Source organism: Mizuhopecten yessoensis, unplaced genomic scaffold (assembly GCF_002113885.1).
Source record: "Mizuhopecten yessoensis strain PY_sf001 unplaced genomic scaffold, ASM211388v2 scaffold5197, whole genome shotgun sequence".
Classification (NCBI taxonomy): Eukaryota; Metazoa; Mollusca; class Bivalvia; order Pectinida; family Pectinidae; genus Mizuhopecten; species Mizuhopecten yessoensis.
The window spans coordinates 217209-228468 of NW_018405928.1; the positions used below are offsets into that span (position 1 = coordinate 217209).

Here is an 11260-nt window from a genome sequence, read left to right on the forward strand (position 1 = left end):
CTGACAGACTACTTACAGGTAATGTAGGAACAATGGTACAATATACCTACAAACACACTGACAGACTACTTACAGGTACTGTACGAACAGTGATACAATATACCTACAAACACCCTGACAGACTACTTACAGGTAATGTAGGAACAATGGTACAATATACCTACAAACACACTGACAGACTACTTACAGGTACTGTAGGAAAAGTGGTACACTATACCTACAAACACACTGACAGACTACTTACAGATACTGTAGGAACAATGGTACAATATACCTACAAACACACTGACAGACTACTTACATGTACTGTAGGAAAAGTGGTACACTATACCTACAAACACACTGACAGACTACTTACAGGTACTATAGGAAAAGTGGTGGTACACTATACCTACAAACACACTGACAGACTACTTACAAGTACTGTAGGAACAATGATACAACATACCTACAAACACCCTGACAGACTACTTACATGTACTGTAGGAACAGTGGTACAATATACCCACAAACACACTGAAAGACTACTTACATGTACTGTAGGAACAGTGGTACAATATACCTACAAGCACCCTGACAGACTACTTACATGTACTGTAGCAACAGTGGTACAATATACCCACAAACACACTGAAAGACTACTTACATGTACTGTAGGAACAGTGGTACAATATACCTACAAACACACTGACAGATTACTTACAGGTACTGTAGGAACAGTGATACAATATACCTACAAACACACTGACAGACTACTTACATGTACTGTAGGAATAGTGGTACAATATACCTACAGACACCCTGACAGGCTTATTACAGGTATTGTAGGAACAATATACCTACAAACACCATGACAGACTACTTACAGGTATTGTAGGAATAGTGGTACAATATACCTACAGACACCCTGACAGGCTAATTACAGGTATTGTAGGAACAGTGGTACAATATACTTACAAACACCCAAACAGACTACTTACAGGTAATGTAGGAACAGAGGTACAATATACTTACAAACACCCAAACAGACTACTTACAGGTAATATAGGAACAGTGATACAATATCCCTACAAACACACTGACAGACTACTTACAGGTATTGTAGGAACAATATACCTACAAACACACTTACAGATTACTTACAGGTACTGCAGGAACAGTGATACAATATACCTACAAACATCCTGACAGACTACTTACAGGTAATATAGGAACAGTGATACAATATACCTACAAACATCCTGACAGACTACTTACAGGTATTGTAGGAATAGTGGTACAATATACCTACCAATACTCTGACAGCCTACTTACATGTACTGTAGGAATAGTGGTACAATATACCTACCAATACTCTGACAGCCTACTTACATGTACTGTAGGAATAGTGGTACAATATACCTACAGACACCCTGACAGGCTTATTACAGGTATTGTAGGAACAGTGGTACAATATACCTACAAACATCCTGACAGACTACTTACAGGTACTATAGGAACAGTGGTATAATATACCTTCAAACACCCTGACAGACTAATTACATGTACTGTAGGAATAGTGGTACAATATACCTACCAATACTCTGACAGCCTACTTACATGTACTGTAGGAACAGTGGTTCAATATACCTACAAACACACTGACAGCCTACTTACATGTACTGTAGGAACAGTTCTACAATATACCTACAAACATCCTGACAGACTACTTACAGGTAATATAGGAACAGTGATACAATATACCTACAAACACCCTTACAGTCTACTTAAGGTATTTTGTGTACTTTTACATAAACAGTTTAAACAAATCTGAACAAATAAGTTTTTTACACAATCTTTTATTGTTCTAATACAATGCTTATATCATATAAACTTCAATTTCACTTTTCTAGAAAACGCTATAATATATTTTTTATTATCCTGTATCGTCACCATATCATACGCCATGACTCAATTTTTCGAGGAAATATAGTAATTGCTATATTAAAATGATCAGATAAAAGTTTTGAATGCGTTTTAATTGTACATAACACCATTGCATGGGTGATTCAAATATACCAACAGTATTTTCAGAGAGATATAAATCAAACGTGACGGAAAATAGTTCACGGTTGTATATCACCAACACAGACACTGTAACTTTCATTATAATGGTCGATATTAGGGTCTTATCGGGATTGTTTTGTTCATTTTGTGATATAAAGTTCGATGTCCTTGATTATGTTCCATATCGTGTGTCTTGTTGTTTGGATGGTGGCCATTATGACCTTTGTTGTACGTTGTCACTATCCCAGTTCCCGTCTTGTGGACGTAACAATACTTGGATTGGATCTAGATTTATATGACAGGTGTCGTCAATGAAACGGAAGCCGTTTTTACTTTTCCGGAACACCTGTTACACAATTTTTCAAGATTTAATCCTTCCTTTGTTTATATCATGGTCTTGTTTAAACGATTTTAAGTTTGTATTACGATTTTGTTGTCACTTCGGTATTCTCTTGTTACTGTGTCTTCATTAAGTCGATACATTGACTCGTCACGTTTTGTTTCTAGTCTTACAAAGACAAACTTACAGTATATTTTAATAAGTTTTCTATTCAACAAGACAAAGTTATGGCGTACATACATAAAACGACGAGAGAGTATTGAAATGTCAACAAATCCACAATTCGAACTCAAAATCAATAAAACTAGAGAAAAATATGAACAAAGAAAAGATAAGAATTGAGAAGCCTGAAACATTTCAAGGAGAATTAGACCAGGTGTTCTGGAAGGGTGAGCATGACAACCTAAGTCGAATCCATGTAATGGCACGTCATCGAATCGAGAACTGTTAACAAAACAGCATGACACTCTATGAGCATCATAAAAAAACATCGACCTTCATTTAACACAAAGAAATAGCATGTTTCCCTGTGAGATCCTGATGGCGACCTTAAAACGTGTTCATAGTAAGTTTGTTGACATCTATCACTGAAATTATGATATTCGGAGCAAGCTCTTGAGTACAACATCAACTGCGACATAGAAACGCCGTACGTAGGAGAACAGGGATGTAGCTATCCAGAGAGGGCAAGTTCACAATCAGAAAGTCGAAATCGTCCCGCTTATCGCGTACAGCTCAGTAGAAAAGTCGTTCCTGTGATTCATGTTGTAAGTTAAGATCGAGGGGAGCAGCTGCGGTAGAACAGTCTGTGGTGTCGTTGATTTCAGGCCCTGGAGGGTTTATACGATCAATGAGGTCAATGAATTTCTCGTTATTCAAAGACAGCACATCGTTGATATATTTAACTTTGAAATTAAAGGATTATAGCTAGGTTTCCAGTCATGATAAACTCATCAATAAATTCAGCTTATATGAAAACATAGACAAATTGGCAATACCGAACTCAGCAAAGATATTGCCAACCAGAACCTCAATCATCCCCATTATATCGTTCTCAGTACATTTCGTTTTGGCTTTTGTTGTAATTTTAACAAAATATGCTGCAAAATAATTTACAACCATAAAGTTACATTGTAAATCGCCGTACACCTTTCGTTGAAAAGAAACTTCGTATAATAAGAAAACGTAGACGTAATTTTTGATAGAAGACACCTATTTGAGAAGAGGATGTGCAAGATCGATCAAAATATCTGTTTGAATTCCTCAAAACTCACACCGATTATTCCACTTTTTGACTTTACAATATCACAAAACGACTGCAATCCCGATTATATGGTACTGATAATGGTAGTGTGAAATATGAAATGGCTTCGTTGAGTAACTAGAAGAGCGAGCGATAAAACGTTCATTATAAGGATAACAAAGGGAAAGGAATATAAGCTTAATGCTGTAATAAATTCCTCGTCCAAATACAAATACAGGTATTTCCTACTGAAATTTTAGTTTAAACAATACTTTTTTGAAATATAGTGTAGTACAAATACAGTTCAATAGTATTACAAGGTATTTGGTAACAAGCTTAGAGCATATGTGAAACCATCTCCTACATTTACTTTTAAGTAATATGTTTCAGCTGTTGAATTACATATTTGCTCATAAACAGGTAGAATTCGCTAGCCTGAAGACAATGGTAGCTGTTTTTACCCAGGGAAGGGCACAGAGTTCCAGATATCCCAGTTCTATATTTTACACGAAGTCTTACCTTGTACGGTACAGCAATGACGGTGTTGTCTGGACTGACGTCACAGAGAATAATTCTCCAAAGGTAGGGCACCTATATATAGTTTTAACAAATCGATTTCATTTATCCTTGTACTTTGTATGTCCTATTATCATTACTAAAATAGTTACGTGTAAAACTATTAACTAAACTCGATGTTAAATAATTTGATGAACATTTAAATGAGAAACTTATGATAAACACAAAAGGATAAACATATACTTATTGAAATGGCTCGATATATTTGTTACGCCAAACTTTTGTTTATGACATATATGTATGTATGAAGGGCTGGGCTAGTACATTTGAAACTTTGCAGGTATTTCCAGGAAATGTTGACCGGGATACTGTAGTGACGAATTACCTCCCTTCTCCTGTGACAGCGAAGTTCGTTCGGTTAGTTCCACAGTCTTGGCAATCATCTGTTTGCTTACGAATCGACATTCTTGGATGTGATGTGTCTGCTGTAGGTAAGTAAGTTGTTTTAGTAATAACTGTTATATATGTGCAGGAATCAACAAGATCTTTCACATAGAGTTGAACGGCGGTTTTTCTTAAATTTTCATGCCGGTATGAACGCAAATCGGCCATATTGCATGAAGCCCGCTATGAAAATTTTAAAAACACCGTTCAATCCATATATTTACATTTTTACTATAGAACAATTGTTTAACTTTATTCGTTTGATCTCAAATAATTAATTGATTTATTGCGTTTTGTATATGCGTCGTTCTTTAAACGACATAGGCAGAACGGCCCTATAATTAACCGTAGTCATTTGAGCGTTTGACGCAGGGACAAATAGGGGAGACAAGGGTCATACTATACAGTCTCCTACTCCATCTTATCCGAAGCGAAGCGACAAGACTCTTATTGAACAAGATTAATCTGTGACGTCATAGGTAAACCTCGTGTTACGTCACGAGAGTTTTTGCTTTGATACTCAAATCATATAGTGGGTTGCAGCGCAAATGTAAATATCAACGTGACATAATTCCATCATTGTGAAGACATTCGGTTCGAATGCACGAGACAACTTCACCACCTACTGTAGACCAAAGGTTAAAAAGAATTCTGATTTGAAATTTAAAAAAAAATGAAACCAGTACGCGTTTCCACGACGTTTTCGAGGACGTCAATTATTCGGCATGCACAATGAATTAAGTAGGAAAGATCAGCAACCTTAAGATCTGTCTATGATCCATGCTATTCTGTTTCCCCAGCTTACTGCTCCTGTGTAAATGACATGCACGTCTTAAAACAAGTTGGTAATTTTAGTAACAATGACAAACTACTTGTTACCCTTCACTCAACTTCACTAAATACCGATAATATCTCTAAAACACATGCAATAAGTATTGGCGACAGGCTATACATATAACAGGGCCATTCAGTAATCTGTTGGCCATCAACTGTCACTTTTTTCTCCATATAATCACCATGAAGGTCGATGTTTAATTATCTAAATACTATTCTGATAGACACCAGAGGGTTTGCCATACGACCTCTCCTCAACTGATGTCTTAAGTTAATCATCAGACAAGAAATGGCGTCCACGCATTTAGGAATAGCAAGTATATCGGTGAGTAGGACGGATGAGGCGAAACTTCAATGCGTCAACTGCAAGTTCATACGTATCATGGATTCTGGCATTGTCATGTTTGAGCAACACGTCTTTGGTGACATTTACATTTTGCAACGAAAGCAACCTGTATTCGGTGCAAGAAAATAGAGAAATACTGTCCGGCAACAGTTCGGCCACATGGCATGTAATCAATAAAAAATGGGTTGGTTTTGAACATTTTAGTACCAGATAAAGTGACGCTGATCGACTGCTTGTTTTGTTCTTTGGTCTCTGGGTCATAATGATGGATCAATACTTTGTCATTAGTAACATTATTCTCAATAAAGTTATCCGCATCCTGATTTTTCCGTGCCTAAAATGTTTGGGACATCGTAGCACGCAGACTTCCGGTTGTCAGTGAAAGATTTCGGAACCCATCGCGGGGACAGCTTTCGCATACCTTAACGATCATGCATAAATGTATTAACACTTGATAACCTCCACAGGCCTTCCAGAACATGGCTCATCTTGCTGGCTTAATCAACTACGCTTGATTTTGACTATTCACTCTTTTTGTATATATTCGTGTTTATATGACGTTTCGACAAATACTCCCTTTCCAAAATTCCCCTTATGAATACAGTCATTTAGTGACAGCCCTAACAAACACATGGCAATGTCTACCCCTGCCATGTGTTTTGACCACGTGTGTGTCTCAGTTAAATTACTTCAACTGAACGTTGATGATGTACACAGGAATATTTACATTAGCCCTTCCCATTTTCCATATACTCTATGGAAAGTCAGCCTGCAGTTACTGGACAATGAATGCAATCTGGTTGACAGATAAATAATCATATATTCTATTTGTAAATAGGGTAGGAAATAATACAAGATGGTGGTATTTGTAAATAGGGCAGGAAATAATACAAGATGTTGGTATTTGTAAATAGGGTAGGAAATAATACAAGATGTTGGTATTTGTAAACAGGGTAGGAAATAATACAAGATGTTGGTATTTATAAATAGGGTAGGAAATAATACAAGACGGTGGTATTTGTAAATAGGGTAGGAAATAATACAAGATGTTGGTATTTGTAAATAGGGTAGGAAATAATACAAGATGGTGGTATTTGTAAATAGGGTAGGAAATAATACAAGATGGTGGTATTTGTAAATAGGGTAGGAAATGATACAAGATGTTGGTATTTATAAATAGGGTAGGAAATGATACAAGATGTTGGTATTTGTAAATAGGGTAGGAAATAATACAAGATGTTGGTATTTGTAAATAGGGTAGGAAATAATACAAGATGATGGTATTTATAAATAGGGTAGGAAATAATACAAGATGGTGGTATTTGTAAATAGGGTAGGAAATGATACAAGATGATGGTATTTATAAAAAGGGTAGGAAATGATACAAGATGTTGGTATTTGTAAATAGGGTAGGAAATAATACAAGATGATGGTATTTATAAGTACGATTGGGAAATGTCAGATAGTCGTATATAAATGAATAGAGTAAGGAATTAATGTAATATGGTGGGAGTTACAATCCTACAAGTTTAAATGTATGTCCATAATGTGCTTGTTTTCTGCGATAAAAAAACACCGCTTGATGTTTTAGTATGTTTCTTACATTTTCTCTTAATTATAGCTAGCATTTGAAAATTTGTGAAAGTTATTTGCACTATTGTTTAATTGTGTATTTTTCCGACTCTTGCGCTGTATAACATATTCATTGTAGTAATGGCATGATATTGATGGTCAACTTGTTGACATTTATCATAAATACATTAAAACAGGTCAATGACAATGACAATTGTTTTATTCTCATAAACAATACAATATGAGAATAAAACAATTGTCATTGGAAGTCTCTGAGCCTACTTATTATACCGTCTGGGACAAAGGCAACGCGAATAACCCTCCTACAGTCGCATGGCTTATGATATCAGGGGCTACTCACTCTACACCAAAATTAGACATTAGCATACAAATTTTCACAAGGATGGAAATCACTTTCAATTCTTATAAAAGACACTACAATTCTGACAATATCACTCTAGTCAAGCAGACAGTACGTATTGCCCAGGTCACTCTCTACACCGGTTTCTCTAGCTGTGGGGTGCCGCACCTGGCAATATATATTTTTCAGTTCAGAAAAAAACAGTTTCATATAGTTATTTTGTCAAAATACTGAAACGCACTTCGATAGCTACAGGTTACAGCTGAAACTGGTTTGTTCCGAACTGAAAATATATATGCTGCCAGGTGCGGCACCCCACAGCTAAAGGAACCTATGTAAAGAGTGACAATGTTTATTTTGTGTTTGTTTAGTAATTACATATACACATCTGTCTCAAGTTTCTTGTACATATATAAATACGGTACGTGTATTAATAATCAGGTAAACTGTTTTACAGGCTTTAGTTGTACTTTGAGTTTTCCTTTTCACAGAGCCCGTGTCTGTTAACCGCTCGCGGAACGGGACCTTATGGGGCTATGCTGGAGTGGCACCCGGGAGTGTTTCTATCACAAATATCACTGTGAATACAACGACAAGAAGTAAAGTGGAATGTGTCACCGTGTGTACAACAACAGAACAGTGCCTGGTCGTCTCTTTTGAAAAGGCCACGTACCAGTGTATCGGCTATGGAACAACGAATGTTATTGGATCTTTTACACCGAGCGACCCCAACGTGATGTCTCCCGATTCTTACAACACATTATACTTTAACTACGGTACGGTTGTACAGTTGATCACTATTGTGTAATTGTAACGATTTCTTCCTTTCAACTCTGGGAAAGTAAATGATTTTCGATATGGAATCAACACCTTTACGGTGGTAGATCCAGACGGTTTTCCTGACTACAAAACCTCCATCACCACCACCGTGAAATTTTATTTTTAAACAATGTACTTGCCCTATTTTTATGTCACCTAGCATAAATGTATACGATCTTATGAGAAGGTGTTGTGTCCGTTCGTCCGTCAACTTTAAAAAGAAAATCCTCGTAAGAAGCATTGGGTGTAAAACTGAACTTCTTTGTCGAAGAGGTCGGGTATCACAGACACTTCGAACAACCTCTTGTAATGACACCCCTGCAGGTGGGAATCGGGAAAAGAATGCACCTGCTGTTACCTACTGCGTGTATCGTAGGAGGCGACTAATGCGGGAACCCCCTGCAAAATTGGAGATTTGCTTTGGTGTCCTCTATTTAGGGACACAAAAGCGACCAACATAAATCTGCTGCACCCATTGCAGTATTTGGGATCTTAATCTTTCATTCTACTTCTAACTACCTTTTACTTCCTAGCGCCTTGCGTGGCAACACCTCACTTTTGGCCTTAATGTTGAGCGTTCGCCCATGTAAGGAAGGCAATAAGGTTCTGTCTCAAGGCCAAGTCCTTAAAAATGGTAGTTGCTATTCCTTGCTTAACGTTCAGCATTTAGGGGAATGGCAACAACTGGTTCACCCGTTGACAGTATAATGTGACCGATGGAATGCTGTGATTGGGCCTTCGGCATGGTATTTCAGTGAGAAAGCACTATAAAGTCGGCATCAGATCCGCGCTATCACAAGGAGACAAGCACACCAACATACCCTGTCTCCTGCATACCAACACGGAAGCACGCTTACACTACACACATGGAAACACGTCCTTAAATGACCTTAGCTGTTAATAGGACGCTAATCAAAATTAAACCAACCCAAACTTCTTGTAATAAGCGGGAGACCATAGATGTATGACATTTAAACGTATAATTTGTTAAAGTGTTTAATGACTTCTCCTGAAGAAATGAAACACAATAGAATCATGATATTTGGCCATCATTTAACTGGCTTTAATAATTTCAAAGTTTACAAAAAAACCACTTGACTTTTGTCCAAGGTCACAGGGGAAAACATACTGAAGCTATGTTTTAGGAATTCAAATAGCAAGAAATTACCTTGACCTTTATTGAAGGTCACATGGGGCAACTTTGTTTAAACAATCATATAACTTCATCTGAAGAATTGAAAGGTTTTGAGTCTTGGTAATACACCAGTCACTCTTTTGCAGTGCGTGCAAAAAAGTTTACGAACAGACATCACATTGACTTATGTTCAATGTCACAGGGTAAAAATGATATTAACATCTTTCAACGACTTCTAAATATAGAGGGCGAAGTGCTATCAAGTTTGTTTAAATGAATGACGTTACAAACTTCCATTGTGCCCTGGACTAATAGGTGTCAGATCTTATGGTAAAGGTACATGAAGTCAAGAATAAAAATATTTGTTATAGCCTGTTGATGTGATATGATAACAAGTTTATCAGAATAAATTACTTTCGTGCTTACAAGGGTCAAATGTCTAAGGGTTGGTCAAGCGTAGAAAATAAACAGTACGTTGCTGGATAACACATTTCAAAATTGTTAAAATAAATGATTTTGATTAATTTTGAGCTTCCTATGAGTGAAATGAGTTGAATGTTCCCAAAAATCATCAGATATGGAATAATGATAGCAATGATATAGCTTGCTTCATCTCAAGATTTTTAAAATAAATTCAGCCACTTTTGAAAGTCACAGATATGAGAGCAATTCAAGCACATTAGGCTTCATGTCTGCGCATACCAAATAAAACCATGATGTTCATTCTTATCGCTGAGTGGTGTGGTACTGCCTTTGGGTGAAACAATTCGATAGTTTACGTAGCAATACGTCAGCATTGGCTTTCATTTCCGTCAATCTTTTAAAAATTACTTACAAGCAAACATTTCGTTCCGTTCCTCTTTATGATATAAAAAATAATATAGTGATACGCATATATCTAATCCTCGGTTTTCAGATTATGCCGAGGGACTAGGGTTCACCTCCCTGTTGTCTTCTGGTTTGTCCTACAAGCTATCTGACACGCGCAAGACACAGGCAGATGCGCAAAGGGAATGTCAAAGGCTGAACGCCATGCTCATAACCTTCACCTACACTGCCCAGATAAATGGATTACAAAACGTCATTTCAGTGTCACCAAGCCATGGTTAGTTATTTATAAGGCACCTTTGCGCTTGTTTGATTGTATAATTGTTTAACCGGTTCTATGTACCGTAAACTTGTGTAAAGCGTTTATACACGCACCAAGTATAATACTAGACGTTTATTCGTATCGTGTATTTGTTGCCACCAAATGACCCATCTTTTAAGGAAAATTATGTTAATATTATATCACATGAATAAAACGTCTAACATTGGTAAACGACGAGGTGTACGCTAAGCATCAATTTCAGTTCCCCGCATTGACACGGTCTACAAATAAACGAGTGTACAACCAATCGCTCCTATAATGAGCTTTACATGATTTAGTAAATATAACACGGAAAGAAAAAAATTTAAAAAAAAAAAAAAAAAATATGCATTAATTCAATAAACATCATTTCTAGGGTAATACCGCTATTGAATGTTCAGGATTTATTATCGGACTATATCGGTTCAATGCCTATTGACAATTTTTTTTTGTATTTTTAAAGAGAATCCACGTC

General features: G+C 36.7%; 1 protein-coding gene across 1 annotated transcript in view; it reads left to right on the forward strand.

Annotated features, from left to right (window-relative positions):
- The window catches only part of LOC110450392 (EGF-like repeat and discoidin I-like domain-containing protein 3), a 44353-nt gene extending 35671 nt beyond the window's left edge, over nucleotides 1-8682 (forward strand). The window contains exons 6-8 of the mRNA XM_021497878.1: nucleotides 4050-4211; nucleotides 4486-4636; nucleotides 8194-8682. Coding sequence (XP_021353553.1) covers nucleotides 4050-4211; nucleotides 4486-4636; nucleotides 8194-8510 — 630 coding nt within the window. The 3' untranslated portion in view covers nucleotides 8511-8682. The remainder of the gene's footprint in view (nucleotides 1-4049; nucleotides 4212-4485; nucleotides 4637-8193) is intronic.
- The last annotated feature ends 2578 nt before the right edge of the window (nucleotides 8683-11260 follow it).